The sequence below is a fragment of the Chiroxiphia lanceolata genome, chromosome Z (genome assembly GCF_009829145.1).
Source record: "Chiroxiphia lanceolata isolate bChiLan1 chromosome Z, bChiLan1.pri, whole genome shotgun sequence".
NCBI lineage: Eukaryota > Metazoa > Chordata > Aves > Passeriformes > Pipridae > Chiroxiphia > Chiroxiphia lanceolata.
Window position 1 is genome coordinate 59,382,719 of NC_045671.1, and position 19,759 is coordinate 59,402,477.

Consider the following 19,759-nt stretch of genomic DNA (forward strand, 5'->3'; position numbering starts at 1 on the left):
TGTTAAACAATTCATTTTTTCCTTGTCTCCTCTGCTTTAGGAGGAAGCAAAAATAGCAGGCCTTAGTCACAAAATGTAAAGCTCATTTCCTGTACCTTAGTGCCTGATTCTTTCACCTCCTTGTCCATAGGATTTAGCTACCAAATAGGTCTTAATCTGTAAACAAATGATTTGCTCTACAATTAAACCATTCACTTCTGTCTTTTTTTTCCCCTCTCTTTCTTTGGCTGCTTGGCTGGTGTCCAATGTGGAGGCTCATAGGTTCTCCTATTATTTAGTACTGGTTAAAAGGCAATAAGCTCATTTAGAGTTTATAAAACTATAAGCTATCAACAAAAGCATTTAATGCTTCTCTGAAGCACTGTGGCTTTTGCCTGAAAAATTAATAATTTGTGGCTGCATGTGTATATGTATGTATGCGTATGTGTGGAGGTGTTTTTTTTATATATTGGCCTGGTTACTCACTCTGGATGTCTTTAAGTCAGCTATTGTAAGCTACAAATACATGCATTTCACTTGAATTTTAATTGTCTGTGTACTTTTTTCTCAAAAATTGACAATCACAGGAACTGCAATTCACCGTGGCTGAACCTCAAACGCTTTGATGTTGCATGAGAAAAAAATGTCAAGCTGCTGCAGTATTTCACAATGTTTGCAAATATTGTTTCTTTACAGAATGATGTTATGAATCACAGGAGTCTATTAGAGTAAGTAAAACCTTTAGAGAAATAAATAACATGTTAGCTTTTTCATCTCTGCAGTTAAAGAGTCATTCATGACTCAAGAGAAAATAAAATAACATCAAGATAATTCTCCTTTATCTCTATTTTTACGTTTTTGTTCTTAGTAGAAAATAAGTTCTCAGGGACTACAAACCAAAACACAGCATGTTTTGGTGTGCTCATGTGTGCTTTACTTCATGCAGATGCTCATACATACAACATGGGGCTATCAGGCTACCACCTCAATGTGGGACAATAAAGACAAATATTTTTTTTAAACATATCTATAAATAAGTGAATTATTGTAAATGAAAAGCTAAATTTACAGGTGTAAATCGCATTTAGAAATGAGAAGTACTTAGCAACGTCAACTTAAGAATTAAACTTCCAATACAATTCCACAAATCTATTCAAAGTCTATTACAGATGCTGACATCAATCTGCCAAACTTTAGCGTGCTAATCTCCATAAAGATTTTCACTTACAAGTTTAGCTACTGTTATATTTGAATTAAATACTCTGTGTTTGTCTATATAGGCAACTACAGACATAAGGCATTAGAGGTGGATAGGTAATAGGGCAGAATTGTCACGGAGCCTCTAATGCTAGTTTTGCCTGAATAAGGAAATTCAGACTTCCACTTAGATTCATCTTCTCCTCAGTGTTTTAGTCCTAATTTCCACACTTTCCACTCAAAATTTCACTATTTCCCCAATGAATACAACATCAGAGGCCATACTCCTACTGCAGCTGCTCGTAGTAACATGACCCCCACAGAAAACCCCTTAGAACTCAATTTATATATAAGATTTTAAAGGTACACCCACGTACTCATGCACACATAAGCACAGACATATACAAAAGGACACACAAAAATCTTTTAATTAGCTATACCTATTAAGATTCACCAGTCTGTTTCCACCCCCCTCAGCCAAATGCCAACTTCTGGAGTTGCAGATAATAGATGGCAGTCAGACAGGTGTCAGGTAAGTATGTTTGTCCTGAAAAACTAGTTAAAGGTATAAATAAATAAATAAATAAGCAGTGCTTAACACTGCAGAGAAGCGTCTCTTATCCTAAACTGGCACAGCAATCACATCCAAATTTAAGCATTAAGTATATGAATTGTTAACTTTATCAATGTATCTTCAGTAATTACTGACCAGCCGGAAAGGTTTTGTAAAAATTAACCAGTAAGAGGCATTTTAAACTTCTAATAAATATTTCAGTTTGAGGAAAAATAAAAGTCTTGGAGGTAGTTTAAAAATAGTTTGCAACTTTTCCACCCAGAGTAAATCTGAAGGCTCAAAAATAAATATTCAAGAGCATTAATTTGTTTCTAGATGTGTGCGTGCAAGTAAAACAGCAGCCATAATGTGGAAATTTGAGTCACATTTTGCAACTAATTGAAAGCAGATTAGAACTCTGCCTCAGGGGAACATTGTCAAACTAGAAGCTGGAGCAAATGAAGAAAGAGGTGAAAGCATCGTGAAGAGCTGACAGATTTACAGTGCTCAAGGCAATAAACGGGTACTAGATGAAAATGAATGTGCCTTACTGTACTGTACGCAGTTTTCAGTCATATCTCAGCAATAAGAGCATACAGCCATGAAACAATTATTTTCAGAGAGATGGTGAAGGAAAGAGCAAGAATGAACAAAACACTACTCGGATGGTGTGCAAAAAAATATAATTCATACAGTGGCTCACGTTGCTACAAGAATAATGAAATTGGTCATACTGGGCCCTGTTTTGTAGCCTGGATTCACCTCAAGTAAAAACTTACACTGACACAACTCAAGTTACTTAAGAAAGGAGCCCTTGCTCAGTGTGAGTAAGAGTCAAAGTCTTAAGCTCGTAGGAGAAAAAAAATCACACAGATTTTACATTTTTAAAGCTAAGAATAACACAGAACCCTGCAGACAGATAAATCAAAGGCAGGAGAGGGTGATTAGAAAAGGTTGGAGGAGATTATAAAATGAAAAGTGCAGAGGCTAATGTACCAATGCTGTAATGGAAACAGCTGCTAGCTTTCTCCTTCAGTGTTTGGCATCCGTTGCAGCGTCACAGGAAAGACTGTTAAAAGATCTGGACATGAAATGTAAATAAAACTATTAGCCAAAACTCAGTTGCTGTATTTATAAAACAGTAGCAGCTCTTTTTTCATGTGTATGTATGTACATATATATATATATACATATATATATATATACACCACCAGCATATATTGATATACATTCACACACAAACATGTATACAATCCTGTCCTTGAACAGCAACGAGTAGCACTACTACATAGCTGCACCTTACTACTGGCTGAAATGGGTAAGAACATGAATTTAGGTTTTTCAGTAACATAGGGTGTGGAGCAATCACCTTCACTGTTCTCAAAATGCAGCAGTATTTTTCCTTCACGTTCCAGAACTCTAGTGCAATTCAACATATAGTGCCTAGCATTAAACCCAGGACAAAATTAAGTAGTAAAACTTTATGTCAAATTATGTTCATTATATCCATAAATACTCCTGGAATATTAGATCCTTGTCGTCAGTGCAAACTAAGAGAACAAATCCCTCAACATTTACTAAATCGGATTTAAAACTCCTGCCAGTAAAACAAAGTTTTTGTTTTACTCATGGAGTAATGAGGTCCATTTCTAATTGTATTTGCTTCTAACTACTACCTTTTGTTGAAGAGATACAGATCTAGTTTCATTTCTCTCCTTCAAAAAGGAAAAGTTGGCAAGAACATTAAACCCCGAAACATGCAACTACTGCCATTGCTTTACTGCTAAAAGCCTATAATAAAGCACAGATTTGATAGTACTATCCATGTAGTGTGGCAAACCACACTCAAATAAACAGTTCTCCATGAAGAATGAAAACCCAAAGGCCAAACCCTTCCAATTCAAACATTATTGTTGCTTTTAACATAAGCCATCCACAGAAATCAGCCAAGGAGGTGACAGGAAATCCAAAAATAATTTGGTCTGGCCCTACACACTATGAGAAAGGAGATTACAAGTTGCTTTTCACTCTTCTTACTGCTTGAGGGAAGTGGTGAAAACTGTAGAAGCTGTGCTTACGTAACAGGCAACTGTGGTATCTACAATCCTATTTCTACCACAGTTCAGCATAGCATCAATGAACTTCATCAATAAAGGTGGCATTTGAATAGCATGAACTTGTATTTGGGAGGGGGGATGGGCTTAACAAAACCCCTGAATTAATTCAATGGATAATGCAAATGACTAAATGTGTGCAAAATCAAACTGTCTAGTGAACACAGTTAAAGAGGCCAGATGTGCCTCGAAATTTCCTGGGAAACAGAGCCTAAACTTGGCGTCTTCTTTTATCAGAATGAAGAAAGCAAGCCCTTGGAGTTTACAAAAGTGTGACCAATTGGAGCTTAGTCTTCTGTTGCTAATTGAAGCATGAAAAAAAGAGCCAGTTTCTGAGGGCAAACTACAAACATATACTTTTTATATTCCACTGCCACATGATAAAAAACAGAATCAAGCTGACTGGTAGAAATTTGACTGGCAACCAAAGACCAAGCTATTATTTCAAACTGTTATGGGAAAGCAATAAAATTGCTACCAGGTCTCCTCATGTTACTCTTCAATAAAAAAAAGCCATCAGGGAAATAAGAGGAAAAGAAAACACATCAAAACCTCTACAGTTTCTTTAAGTAAAAATACACTTCTCTGGTGTTATGCCATCTGCTTCTTGGTTAACATGACAATTCAACTACTAGAATACTAGTGTTTTGAAAACACCAAGTAACCACAATCAATACATTTTAGTTTGCTCTTTTGACTGCAAAAACTGCATTCACATGCCACTACTGGCATCTGCTTCAAACATCGTCATGAGGTCTCTTTCCTTACATTATTATTTGGTAGAGTTTCTCAGGAGACAAAACACCTCGGCCAAGCTGGGTTCGTGCACACAATAAGACTGAGGCTAGGGAGACTCAGAAACCAGGAGAAGGGAACCAAATATTTGGTATCCTTTTTCTGAAGATCGGCTGAGGAAGATTTATAGTGAAGGACATACAATTCAACGTAGCACATTTTCACATCAAAATTAGTGAAACAAAGAGCTTCATATTTAATTCCCAGTAGATGTTACATACAGGAGGATGCTAGAGAAGTTCATCCTTTCATCTTGAGATTTAGCAGTATTTGCCAAATTAGAGTAAAAGCAGACACATTACAAATCTCTCACTAAAGGCAATATTTTATTTTGATTAGATTTTAAAAATTTAATCAGTGCCACACTGACCCTAGACCTGGAAAACCTATCTATACAGCTATCAATCCTCCTTCATTCCATGCAACTTGTCCTGTGCGCTCACTTAGGTTGTTTAATCAAGTAGTCTTAGTATATGTAAGCATATATATTATGGATGTGTACATGTATATGCAAACAGGGGCATCAGAGGAAACTACCTATTACCACCGCCTTGATATTTCTCTCAGCTTTTTTAAAAAAAGAAAACAAAAATGACAAAGAACTTGCTCGTCAGTCCAGTGGCTCGGGATAGTTTTGCAACTTTCATTCAAATATAAAGGCTTTGTTCCAATTGCCAAGACCGCTTTGTAAGAATTGAAAGAGAAAGTGCAGTAGAGAGTGCTTACTGAAATCCTACAGCACTACCAAAAGTCATTGTCTGACCTTCCTATTTGCCCAAATGGCCTTCAGTAAACTGTGGGTTTAATTCAAGAACGTAATAATAATTTTAAAAATCTCATGATTTAAAATCTCATTTAAGAAAGCCCCTCAAGTCTTGCTATGAAAACTGGTAGTCATCTTTATTAAAATTACCATGTTTCAAACCTATTTTTAAGCAAATTAAAGAAGGATAGCTTGCATTATTGTTCACTTTGGTGAAAGGCTGCACTACAAAAGAGCTGCACTAGGCAGAAACGCTCTGGTGCAAAAGAAGTAAAAACGTTTAAACTACCTTTGTTGATTGTTAAAAAGGTATTTACTTTTTGCAATTATGCATGATCGGACACTTCCATGGAAGACCATTTTGCTCTCTTTCCTCAAACAGTGAATTTTACGTACAGATCACATTTTTTTAAAAAAAAATCCGTATATTTTCTGTGATTGTTAGGAAATAAAAAACTCTTTGTCATGTAAACACACTAAACCAAACACTAGTTTTAGTAAAAACGATGGCCAGCCCTACAACTGAAGCCAATGCATCCACAGATCCACAGGTGTGACCCTATCTGAGGACTCATGGGAGGATGTATTTCTGTTGTAAGAAATAAGTACAGGTAAGAAGTCAGATAACCTTTCCACCCTTTCAGGGAACACAGCAATATATCACCATCTACATTAGAACATCATATAGGTACAATACAAAGCTAGTACAATGCTAAGCATATTACATAAATATTATGCTTATCCAACCTGGCTGTTGGATTATCTGTACAAAGTATCTTAGCTCAGAGCAGGGTAGGCTCTAAAACTTCATTATAAACAGCAATTCCAACTGTATATCATGAAATAAATCTGCAACATGTAGCTGACATGCCAGTTAAAAAGTGACTACTACATCTGAGAAACACAGACCATGTGGCAATGACACAAAGCTGCCTAAATTCCTGCAGAAGCAAGCTAACCTTTTTCAAGAGTGGGTAACAGAAATCCAAAATATATGTCCTTATCCAAAATGGAACCACAGTTGAAGGATAGCTAAAATGTTTGTACTTCCAAGATGATATTTCTGATGATGCTTGTAAAATACTTGCTCAATACCACATGCACCAATAACCATGTGAAATGTGGAGAAACACAGATTTTATTGGTGTTTTTATTCTTTTAACCTACTTTCAGAAATGCAAATCACATGGCTAACACAGAAAGGGTAACCTGCATTCAACGTGCAAAGGATGTGCCCAGTTAACAGAAAGCAGACCCCAAGATCTCCCAGAAATGTCAGTACTACAGAGATCATCCATTTCTTATGGGTAAAAAAAAAAAGGAAACAAAAATGGCACGAGTTTTAGCACGCAAGAAATCTGCACATTTCACATTTATGATTTACATTGTTGTCGATAAAATAGCTTTCCAATTATGAAGGCCGTCGTAGAAGAAGCTGGAATGCATTCTGTGTTAATGATCACAACCAGGGGTCCAAGCTTTACTCTTTTGTCAGAGATACAGCAGATCCTCCCCGCAGCTTCACCATTAACATGTCTGTTTCCTGTCAGACCACTCAGAGATAATGTCATTTATCTCAGGGCGGCACAAGACCAGTCATTAGCTTCAGCAAAAGACCTCAAACAAAGGCCGGATGGCATTTTATCCAGGGCTCATAGGCTGCAGCCAAGAATCTCATTGCCTAGCAGTTTAGAAAAAGTTATCTCTAAAAGAGTAATTTTCTCCATATCAACAATTCTAGAACACTTCTCTGAAGAGCAGAAAAATATACATGGAAAATTTTAGTCAATGGTTTTATCATATGCAATTAGGTGACTGATAAGAGCTTGCTAAAGTTATCCTTTGAGAGTTTGTTTTTTGGTGTGTTTTTTTTGGAGGGGGGGGGGTGTTCCTCCCCTCCCACCTCCTTTTACTTCGTAAGGAAAGACACAGTAAATCAGATTCTACCTGAACAGTAAGACCTTTGAAGAACTGACCCTTATTGTGTTTGCCTGCAGGAGGTGATTCACTATTATAAATTTTTCAATGACTGGGCTTCTGGAAATCTCTTTAAATGAAAGTAGTACTGGTTAACTGTAGGTACGAACATATGTTTTCACAGTCTCTCCGGTATTATTGCATTTCAGAAAGCTTCTATAAAGTGCCAGGTGAACTTTTTAAAATAATGATAATAATAATTAAAAAAAGAAAGAAAGTTGAAAAAATACTAACAAATCTCAGCTATTCAATTCCTGGGCTTATGCTGAAAACTAGGAACAGATGGTACTTTCCATGTTACTTGAATCTGGTTATTGAACACCTCTATGGTTACGGGAGATTTTGCTTAGCACTTTTAACATACATTTCATTTATTGGACTATAAAATGCTACTTTGGAAAAACAAGTCTTTATATAGCTATAATTAAAACAGTCCTGCAGGAAAGCCCTTTAACATGGAGAACATGGTTAACCTCATGACATCTGGACAATCAATCCTTTCCTTTTTACTGGGTATTTATGAAGTTATTAAAATTGTAAAATTACCAATGCCCAAAATGAAATATTTTTCTAGTAGTTCCGAGTACGGTTATCAGACGGCTTCCCTACTTGATTTGATAGATGTTCTAGACCAGCCTCCATTGTGCTACGCTAACACTTGCTTTGCACAGGAATTCAATAGCAGACCTGGTCATACATATTGGCAGAGGTCAGCAGGTTCACACGGAAAGCTTTCCTCAGCCAAAGGGCAACACCTCTTCACCCAGCTTAAAAAGCACCGTCACACTACTAGACAGCACTACAGAACTTTAAGAACCTTGAGCTGTGCTTATTGTTAGACATCCATAGTTATCAATGTTTTTAACAGCTAAATCCCTTATGTAGCTTTCAAAACAGTTTGCGGTCAAACAACAATAGACTTTGTTCTTTAATTACAGCAAGTGACCTCCCTGCCCTTTTATTTCACAGTGAATAAACTACACACAAGGCCAGCAAGAAAAGTACATGAAAAGCATATCTCCATAACATCATTAATCAAAGCATGTACTTAAATAATTTACATCAACAGGAAAATGCACCCAGAGATTCCTGATGAAGTGTAAAACACCCTCAAATCCTGCATTTAAATTAAAAAAAAAAGTGAAAATAAAATAAAGAATGAAAGAATACAAGCCAAGAACGTTAATTTGTTGAAGATAACTTTCAAATGAGAAATGCAGTTTTAATGAGAAGCTGAGCTAATAAAAGAGAAAAATTCAATCCTGGAGTATCACTACGCTGATACATTTAGAACTGTAACTAGACCCCTCCAATTATAGCTTTGTGTCTTCTTTACTATTTTAATGTAAACATACTGCTTTTCCCATACCAAATACAGTTTTCCCATATCTCAAACTGTGACTGAATCCCAAAATCTCCTCACAATGCACACAAAGCAGTTTTTGTAGATACCCTGAACACTTTTCAATATAACAGTTGTTAAAAATACAGAAAAACTTAGCTGAAACAGATGACGAGTTCATGCTGACAAACAGTCACTAACTGTGCTAAAAATGGTATGGATGAGAAATGGAAAATGGAGATAGGTTTTAACACCAAAAATCTTAGGAGTGGTTAGCCTACCTGTCAAAGCTACTTATTCAGACATGTCACTGGTGGCTTAACCACAAAATGGACTGCACAAATATAGCTCAAATATCTTAGCATACTTTGACTTTATCCACATATTAGGGGAGTGGCGACTTTTACAACATACTTGCGGTTTCCGCATAAAAGAGCCAGCAGAACACAGTCATTGATTTAATTAGGTTTCATAAGATCCAATTTATCATGTTTTACATGACTTTCCGCAGCAAGGAAACAGAATAAATAGACTAAAAATAGACATTGAAGCATGCTGTGAAAGCTAAACAGTGACTACAACTCCTGGGAATCTGTTCCAAGCTTTTCACAAATAGTAAACAAATGCAATATTATATTCCACACCACATATAAAAACCTGTAGATTTTGAATCAGCAGGCATGAACTCATTTGATTCTAAGAGGAAACTTCCAAATTTACAAGGTATGTCTTGCACAACAGTAAGATAACTGGAAATTGATTTTAACATGCAGGCTTGAAAATCATATATTTACCTACAGACACAAAGTGCTTTTTTCAAGCACATCAGGTATGTTCTAGTGCATAAACAGTCAAAACAATAACACTTCGGGAATATAAACCCCTTAAAAATATCTTCCTAGTGATTATTAATCATTTCGGGAAAAAAAAAGCCATAACAACAAACATAAAACACTCGAGTGTCACTAATATTGCCGCTAGCTGGACTTCAGGTATCAACCATTGTCAGCAACAAGCTGTATTATTAGCATTACTGTTCGTCTAAAAGAGAACATTCCTGGGTAAGAAAAACGCTAAGGGATGTTACTTAAGACAGAAAGCAAGCACACCATTGTGCCAGACAATGGCCAAGGCTGCACGACTCTGATGTGCAAAGCCTATGTTAAAGCCGGTGTGTGCCAACAGCAGTGGCTGTCGCTGGAAATGCAAGCTCCAGACCTCCTCCTGGAGCGACATCTACAACACACAGAGTGTACACTGACGCTGAACCCCTCCATACATGTTTGCTCTAAATTTGCATGCCATCCCATTTACATTGCACATAAGATTACTCGTACGTTTATGGATTCTTCATACAATTTCCTGTGTGACTATAGAGTTGAAAGAACACAAAACCGGGAGAAACCACACCACCCTCTAATCTCTGTTGCCATGGCAGCAGCCTTTGAGATACTGAAATGTTCAGATTGCCAGCTAAACAAAATTGTTGAATGTGAACATTTGGCTGAGAGATTAAAAGGCTAAGGAGGTTGCAAAAGGGCAGTACCTCCCACATTCCAGGCAGCCACTGAATCCAATCAAATGGCTCTGACTCTTTAACCACAGCCATTGTGAAGACCGGATTAGGGCAATTTATCTAGATAGTTAAAACAGATTAGAGAACTGCAATTTGAAGACTATTGGCAACAGAAGTAAATGCCTACTGTACTAAGTTAATAAAGAGACCATGAGATTTTAGGACACCTTTCCACCGCGAACAGCACTTTTCATAAATCAAAGCACAAACATGTACACGTGAATTACACAGCAATCTGGTTTTCTCATCTGCATTTAGAAAAGGTCACAAGGCTCATTCAAATTCAACCACAGATATGCTATCTTAAAAGCAATAATATGCATACAATATAAAATTTAATTTGTTCCTCGCCTTGAACAAAAGCCCTTGAAATTATCTTCTAGTACTAACAAATATCTCGTGTCACAAACACCCAAATCTAATCTTCTAGTCGACTTAGTATTACAAAAACTCCAACATGACCAAAATACAAAAAGCCAGTATCCCGGTCATAAAAAGACATAACTTTTCCCCGGAGACCTTCAGCCCTCCCAGACACATGCAGGCCAGTTAACACCGACCCAAAAGTTTTCCCATCGCTGAACATTCAGGCAGGGAAGTTGTAACAGCAGGTAATTTAAGACCAACAGCTGACAATACAGTTACACTCTAACATCCTGAGATTGTTCGTTTGGAAGGTGTTAGTTTGCTTTATTTTTCAGGCAGACCAGGTTACTTTTGTTTAACAACCTGTAGATTTCATTGAAGTTGTAATCCTGGGCAACCAGTCACGCTCAGGTCCCGCAGAAGATGCCTTCTGCCCTAGGGACAGAACAATTCCCACCAACACCAGAATCTCCTGGAACCAGCAGTTAACAAAAGACAACAAGCTCTCCCTCTACCCTTCCCAGAGAATAGAGTCATGGCCATCTATTCTTACAGAAAGCATCCTTCGTAATGTAATAAAAAGGAATAAAAACACACACCCCTGTCTTATTTCTTTCATACATTTCGACCACTCAACAAAGGAATAGTTCAAATCCAAGAGCCAGCAGTTCAGAGAGGAAAACTCCCCCAGACAGGAGACAAACTGCACCCCTCTGTTCCAAAAGCTGTTTTGCACACACATATCTCAGCACAAAGTGCATTTCCCTCCTCCCAGCATCCTCCTTCCAGGAAGACGAGAGGCACTGCCTGTCGGCTAGCTCCTTCCTCCCAGTCTGCTACACCAGCTTCTGGGGCCTCTGGGGCTCCTGCACCACAAGACCCCTTAACATGATAAGTATCCTGCATTTCCACAAAGGGCAACAGCGGAGCCTCAGTCTCCGCTGATACCTCCTGTTTCCTCCCCCAAGCACAATCTCAGCTCCAGACAGCGGGTCAGAGAAGGGAGAGGGGTTCCTTTAGACTTTGGGAGAGGAACAGCCACAAATGCCTGCCAGTGTTGTGGAAGAGAGTCAGCACATACAAGAGCTGCTGCTCCTGGAGCGTGAGCTATGCACACCCCAGCCTGAGAACACATGCCATCCCACAGATACCGCTGCTTTCTGCTAAGACTGGGGCCAGTTAAGTCGGGGTCACCTCGGGGTTTCTCCTTCTGAGTAAGTGCAATCAAAAGGAACAGACAAAAGAGAAACATTCTCCAAGTCTGAGAACAGGGAGAGGAAATCATAAGGAAGAACAGCATACTGAAAACGTGGTGTCTTCTGTATAGGGAAGAGATCTCTGGGTTGGTTTTGGTTTGGATTTTTTAAAGAAAAGAGGAAGAACAGACGCATGTTACAAATACACAGGAGAGAGGACACAGGCGCCAGACGCACGGTCATGGGACAGTTATTATAGACACAGGGAAACACAGAAGAGGTGGAGAGGAGCTTTGTCCTACCTTTTCTGTTTTCAATTTCTTGATTCGCCTGTGGCTCTCCTCCTCCTCCTCTTCCTTCTTTACCAAAATAGAGTTCCCCATTAACCCTGAATCCGGGGTACTTTTGCTCCCCTCCCCCACAGCAGAGGAGGTGCAGTGAAAGGGGCTGCTGCTTCCACCACTGCCTCCCTTGGCCCCAAAGCCATAGAGGTGCCCAGAGGAAACTTGGCTGCTGCCACCCCCACTGCCATTGGGGTGGCCCTGCTGTAGGTCATGCTGCTTGTCCTTCCTGGATTTTCCTGCATCCTTATCCCGCTTGGAGCCTCTGCTCCCCAGGGCTTTACCTGGTTTCTCCTCTTTGTTTTTCCCACAAGAGGCAATGGTGGTGGTGTTGCTGGTGGTGTTATTATTGCCGTTTGGGTTACTGCTCAGGCTTTGACCCAGTGCTGAATTCATGCCAGTTGCCTCTCCAGGGCGCCCTTGGACTTCCTGCCTCTTGCCAGCACTGCTGATCTCAGGAATCCCATACAAGGCAGCAGAAGGCAGAGATTTATTAGCATCCTTAGAAGTTTTACTCCTTTTCACTTTTGATTTGCTAGTCTCTTTGTGAGAGGAATTCCCCTGGGGAGCAGAGGGCTGAACAGAAGCAAATTTTAGGCCATCAGCTAAGGCTGAGGTAGCATTAGCCCCACTGGAAGCCAGACCCCCACAATCCTTGGAGCTGGTGTTGCTGCTGCTGGTGGTATTAGTAGAATTATTCATCTCAAATTTCTGTCTGTCCTTCTCCAAATCGGCGTCCAAATCGATTATTAAATTCCCAACACCGATTTCCCAATCATCGCCACTGTCATAAGTGTCAACTGCGTTTGGATCCACACCTTTTCCTGCAGTGGAAGTGTTCAATGACATCCTGAATATGAGATCTCTAGAGTAAAAATCTGATGAACTTTCCTTTGGAGATGTGGGGACATTCGTTTATCTCCGTTGGGCTCTCTCTTAAGTTCAACTCTTGTCTTCCTCCCTCAGGTGTGTCTAGGCTCACAACGTGCAGTCCACGTCCACCTTGTCCTGTGAGGAGGGAAAAAGTCAAATAGTTCTTGTCTAGGTGTTACCAGAATATAACATGACTCAATAAAAAAAGAGTAAGGTAGGGGGAAGCAAAATCTTTCACCATTGCTACACTCTTTCCTTAAGTTTCCTAAGCCTGAGGCAGTGGCTGCAATGCTTTTATACTGAGCATCTTTAATCTAGTTGTATACCAACATTCACAGTCTCTCTTAAGAAGCTATGTCCACAAAAGAAAAAAAAAAGAGAAAAAGAAAGAAAAAATTAACTACATGATTCAAATCCACAAAGCTCAGGAAATACAGTCTTAGAAGTGGTGCCTAGCTGTTGGAGCACATGTTGTAATCTAACCCCTTGGACCACCACCTAGGCACGAAAGAGAAAAAAGGAAGGACACAGATTCACTCTTCACTGCATTCCATGGATTTTGTGGCTTTAAACCAGACCCTTGAAGTTTTGTGACTCTCCTATATTATCTTTTACCCCTCTTCCACTTAATCTCTTGGGAGGGGGAGGAGAGAGCGCTAAGGGAAGTGGGAAACCTCATTTTCCTTGCCACGATACAGCTTCTGTTAAAAACAACAACCTATAAACACAAATGTTTACTGGAAAATATTAAACTCCATAGGTTAAAAAGAAGAAATAAAAATTTCCTTTAAAAAATATTCTTAAGATAACAGTTCTAAAAGCATTTCTAAGGTACTCCTAGGTCACAAAATTGTTAGGTCTGTTAAATATAGTATTACTGACTGTACAGGAAACTGATTAAGACATACACTTTAAGTGATCTGCACCAAGGTGGCCTCAGTGACCGCAAATGAGTGTGTGTTTGACAAAGCTTAGTTAAAACGATTTTTAAAGGGATCTCTCCCTTTTACAGTCGACTGCCGAAATATTTATACATATATATATGCATAATGCTTACCTTTAATCCTTCATAATTTTTTAATTAAACCAGCAAATCAAAATGCTGTTCCCACTCGTCTCAGCAACAACTCTGTGCCTCATTTTACTTAAAGAGCAAGTGATCAAGAAGTAGAAAGCAAGTATCATCTCAGCCAGTATAAATCGGTCAATAACATATCTCCCCCTAGTTTGGCACACGGATCAGAAGTCCTTTTTTGATTTTGTTTGTTTGTTTAGGTTTTTTTCCTCCTTGTTTAAAAAAAAAAAAAAAAGGAAAGAAAAAAAGAAAAAAAATGCTGTGCCTCACAACTTTACCAGCTGGTAGGTAGTATTTCACATTCGGAAGTGAAGCATCAAGGACCAGATTTTTGTTTGTTTGCTTTTCCTGAATAAGCACCGAGAGGTAATAATCATCACAGTAATTTAAAAAAAAAAAAAATGTTTCCCCAACTTCACACTCCGTCTTCAGCCCCGGACCCGGGAGCCATCCTGATCAGTAAGTAATGATCCCATGAAACAAACCTACAGGCGCCCGGGTGTTACAAGACAGAATGTGCTAACATCGGGATAAATTAGTGAAAGGGAGGAAGGAAAAAAAGAAGAAGAAAGGACTGAAAATCTGGGCTGGATTCCGCCTGTTAGTTGGGAAGTGGCATTTTTTTCGCCCGTCCTGACAGATCTGATTTCTTGAAGTAACTTGAGGGGAAACGGGCGGGGGAGGTGGGGGAGGGGGAGGGGGGGCGAGGAAGAGGAGGAGGAGCGGGAGGGGGGAATCACTGATCTGATAAACCGGTTATCAAAACATTTTGTGGGAGGGGAGGAAGGACTGCGTGCTCTCAAACGAAGTAAATTTTCCCAGGGGTAAGATTTCGGGGAGAGGGGTGTCTGTCCCCGTCCGTTCCTCCCTCCCCCTTCCAGCCTTAGATCAGCTCTTTTTAAAAATAGGAATACAAAAAAAAGCACAGGCACGCATCAGAATTTCGAGTTGCTGTCTCGGGGAAAAAAAAAAATAATAACAACGAAAAACCCGTGAGCTTGGGCTAATCAGTCATGCGGTAAGTAATTCAGTAATTAGAGTCCGAGGAGATAAAGCAGACGACCTTTCTGTCAGGACAGATCGCTCCCACCTTATTGTTTCGGCAAACCTCGCAGTCTACCGCTATCCTTTCTCCCTCCCCCCCACCCCCCTTCCCCCCCTCCCTTCCCCAAGTCAGACGGTCTCGGAGCTTTAGCTTAGTATTTTTAATTAGCCGGCGATGGGAAGCTAAAAGCCGTAATGAATTGCCGGTGGCGGGAGGGCGGGAGCGGGGGGTGTGGGGGAGGCGCGGCGGGTCCCGCCGCCCGCTCGCGCCGCCCGCGTCATGTGACGCCGTCGGGCTCCATTGGCCGCCGCCAAGATGGGAGCCGAGCGCGGCCGGCGGGCCCGGCGAGGCTGTGACCGCGAGCAGCACACCCAGCCCGCCCCGGCGCTCACCGCCGCCCCCGCGCCGGAGCTCCTGGAGCCCCGGGGCTGCCCCCCAGGAACGCCCCGCGGAGCCCCTCGCCGTCTCCCCGGAGGGCGCCGCCACCTCGGGGCTTTCCCTTCCCCGCGCCTCGGGTCTAGGGAGACCGAGACGGCGCTGGAATCGGCCAAGGCATCAGCCACCGACGGGCGACCCCACACACGCACCCCCCAGCTTCAGCCTCGCGTTCCTGGTGTCTCCGTGTGACTGGCGAGGTGCCTCCCCGTCCGTCGGTGCCCCATCGCTTCTGCGAGCGAGCGCCGTGCTCTCGGGACCGAGGGGGGCGGGGGAGCTATACAGGGTTGTCTGTAATGGTGTCACTTTTATTCCCCCCCCCCCTTGCTTAGTTAAAATCCCAAAAAGGCACTACGCTTTAACGCCCCCCCCCAAGTGCACCGTCAAGTATTTGTGTGGCTACACTGCTTTCGCCCTCTTAGTTCCCTCAAATAACTCACCCTGTTTGTGGGATTTATTTTTTTTTCTCTTTTAAAAATCCCAAAGAACCCTACTTAACTCCCAAAACTCTTTAACACTCCCCTTTGCAGAGAAAAAAAAAAATCCCCTCTAAGTGCTATAGACACACCACGCAACCGTACTTACGGTCTGTATTGGATCGAGTTGACCTTTTCCTTCTAACTGCATTGAGTGTGTTTTTGTTGCAGCCGCTTTTTATTTTAGGAAAAAAAATCTAATGTCTTCAACAGATTTATTGTGTTTGGAAGAAGACAGCACCAAATAACCATGAACCTTCCTTTCTTTCTAGAAACAAAATTAAAACAACAAAAATAAAATATAATAAAACAAAATAAAAACGGGGCAGAGAAGGCAAAAACGGCATGTGTGTCTGTCCCCTCACAGGCTGACACGCTCACAGGGGACAGGGGCGCTGCCCCCACGGCAGCGGCCGAGGCGGGGGAGTGGGAGCTCCGCTCCGCGCGGTACCTGAGAGGGACTTTTCTTTGTTCGCGATGCCCTTTCCCTGCCGCCCAATCAGAATCCAGCTTTTATGAAACCAGGCCCTCCGATTGGCCCGCCGCTCCTGCCTGCCTGCCGGCGAGGGCGAGAGACAGAGACACGCACTCGCTCACTCGCACGTCGGGCTCTCACTCACTCGCTGAGACACGCTTCGTACACACACACACACATCGTACACACACACACACACACAGCCCCTCGCTACGGAGCCCTTAGCCTACACCGAGCCGGCAGCTTCCTCGCTGCAGCCAGCTGCAAATCGTGTTTCCCATTTCAATTATCCTATATAACATTTAGGGCTTAGGGAGAGGAGAAAAAAAAAAATGAGGGGGAACAAAAAAAAAAAAGAGGAAAGAGAGCGGGAGGAAGGAGGAAAAAAATAGAAAACCAAGGTGCAGAGCAGCTCTGCCAAGACTCACATGTCGGGAGGAAGACTCCCTCATTTCTTTTTAATTTAATTTCAGGGCAGTTTTCGAAGCGATGATGAATGATTTTTCTGTGCCGGTTTCAAAGAGGCAATTTAGAATCTCAGTCATAATTTTTAAATGCCCCCTCATTCAAGATTATAACAGCTTGAAGCCAGTGAGAGAGGGCTGCTGATACACATGTGCGATTATTTTCGTGCTTAGTGGAGGAGAAAAGCAAACAGTGTCCGGAGGAACGGGCTGAGAGGAGGTTCAGGGCAGGGCAGCACCCCCACCTCTGCTTGGGGAGGCACCCAGCCGCTACTCTGCTCTCGAATCAGCCCTCTTTCTTGAATCAACTTTCTACAGCTCCTCACGTATTTTATTACATGCTCGTTTTTACAACATGGCTTAAGTTAGGCAGGTCGGGGTTTATTCTTTCTTTCTTCCTTTCTCCCCCCCCCCTCTTTTTCGGAAGGAGGGGGAGCAGAAAATAACCCTTTTGTTTCCAGACTGCTGATTTACTGCCGCACGCACTGAAGTGTGAATGCCAGCGACCCTATAACTACCACGTGAACATCCTTTCACAGGAATTAGTAACACAAATCTTCCCTATCGGGCTTTGTGTAGCTCGAAAATATCCCCCTTAATCATTCCTTTTGTTTACGTTGGGAGCCATTATGCTACACCACTGCGTTAAATTGCGTTTAACCCTTCGCGGACGGTGGGGGTGGGGTGGGGTGGGGGCGGCGGCGGCCGCCCGCGGGCACCGGGGGGGCGGGGCGGGACGGGACACGGCCTCTGGCCCCGCAGGCACCCTGTCCCTTTTCATACACTTAAGCACGGTCTATTTTTTTTTTTTTTTTCCTCTCTCCCCCCTCCCCCCTCCCGCCTTTTCCCTTGATCTCTCTGGGACTGATCTCCCTGTGAAAATCGATACGGGATGTTTTTCTTGCCAAACGCACGCGTTGCCCAAGTCAAGGTTTCCGGCGAAAAGTCAAACCGTGGCATTTACGATGTCCTGCACACCCATGACAGGGTGACAAAATACCTCCTTTGGACCTCATCCAGCTGAGCAAAGCACGCGCGTTCGCGCCCCCGTTTTACACACTTCCCATCCAAGGGGCGATTAGCGGAGAGGTACCGGAGGAACAAACCTCCCTGAACCGGCTTCGCAGCGAGGGCTTTACAGAAGGTGAAACAAGCCGTGTGGGGGTAAAATCCGCCCGTGGTGTGGCACCCGACCATGCCTTACCCACCAGGTCACCACGACCACGGGCCTCGGGAGGAAAGGCTGCCCTGAGCCCGGTCCTCTGAGCCCCGGCTCCCGCTTGCCCCTCCAGCCTCACACTGCCGGCACTGGGGTCACCAGCACACGCCCCCTTGGGAGGCCTTGGAGCTGCCCGAACTAAACCCGCTCCAGTTCTGGTGTAAAAACACTTCCCTTTCAGGGTCTGATAACGAAGAGTTTATTAGCAGGGATAAGTTCATTGTCAAGGAGGCCCTCGATCGCATTAAATTTTTAAGCCATTACAAAGGGAGAAGGGAAAAAAAAAAGGGCACGGCATGTGTGTAGCACAAACAAAAAATGCGGAGGTGTGAACAGTGAACACATCTTTGCCCTCCTGCCCGGGCCTTCAGACAATCCAAGGATACTTGCAAGGAGGGCCTCCGAGGGGCCGCTTCCCAGCCGGTGTGGCAGCGGAGAAGGCTGGAGACACTGGGAGCCTCCGGCCAGGGAGGGGCCACAGCATTTGCAATTCGTGGGGGAATAAGTATGCATAATGTTACAAGGTATTGAAAATCACAGTTTCCCCGGGATAACTCTTGGTTAATGTCACTCAGTGGTTAGCAAAATTTTTAAGATCAGCAACACTAAACCTACTTCTTTTAGTCTACTTAGTCGTGCATCACTATTGCTGTTCCTCTACTGTATGTATTTTTGAGATGTAGGTAATGGCCCTGATTTTTCAGTATCGACCTCTGTTTAGACACGTTTCACTTTGGGCTGCTTCTCGTCTGCAAAATTACAGTCATTTTCACATTATTATACAGTGAGTAGGAGACAGTTTGTATTTAGCGTTTGGTGGGGGAAGGGGTATTATGGGAAGTGATCTGCTACGGTCAGCACATAATTTCAGCCCAAAGAAAATTGTTTCTGAATAGATGGTCTGTTAACTAGCCAAGGAACAGTCACTGGGAGAGATTGCAAAAATGCCTCTGCTTTACACCATCATTTTAATTTTCAAAAGCAACGGTCAGTGAAAGAGCTGCTTCTCCAACCACAGATGACAACTGATGGGTAAAATATCGTTACAAACCTCCTCAGATCACAAAATTCGGAGGGGAGCATCCCCTCTCGCCCTTCTCCCTCCTGGCTTTTGTGTATGACTCCACAGGGAAGGAGCCTGCCCAGCGTACTGTATGATTACCGAAGCAGGGTTTTATTTGTCCATTTCTGTGGCAGAAATCACGAAGACTGCTCGCAGGCCCGGAGACTGCAGCAGCCGATTCCCAGGAGCGGCTGCAAAAAGACCACTTAACTCACATTGTCTCCTCAGGTTGAAAACGTCAGTATTTCAAAAAGCGGCCAGTGCCCGCTGCATTATTTAGTAGTTTTCCCGAATTAGTTTCTACCTGCTCGCCAAATTAAATCACAACTTTGTATTCCTGTACCTTTTACGAGACAGACAGAAGGCCAATAAATTAGTGATGTTTGTCTAAAATGGGAAATCCGGCGCTAATTGGTGCAGCTGCACACCGCTAAT

At 42.2% G+C, this 19,759-nt stretch overlaps 1 protein-coding gene across 5 annotated transcripts in view; it reads right to left on the bottom strand.

The window, feature by feature from the left end:
* ZNF608 (zinc finger protein 608) overlaps positions 1–18,275 on the bottom strand; it is an 88,024-nt gene extending 69,749 nt beyond the window's left edge. For 2 of the 5 annotated variants that reach the window (XM_032676158.1, XM_032676162.1), the window contains exons 1-2: positions 14,130–14,349; positions 12,161–13,207 (exon numbers count right to left, since the gene is read on the bottom strand). In XM_032676158.1, the coding sequence (XP_032532049.1) occupies positions 12,161–13,048 (888 nt within the window). In that variant the 5' untranslated portion in view covers positions 13,049–13,207; positions 14,130–14,349. Of the gene's footprint in view, positions 1–12,160; positions 13,208–14,129; positions 14,350–15,237; positions 15,257–16,212; positions 16,528–18,250 lie in introns of those variants that run through there. The other 3 variants (XM_032676160.1, XM_032676159.1, XM_032676161.1) reach the window with 3 other exon arrangements.
* Positions 18,276–19,759: the final 1,484 nt, after the last annotated feature.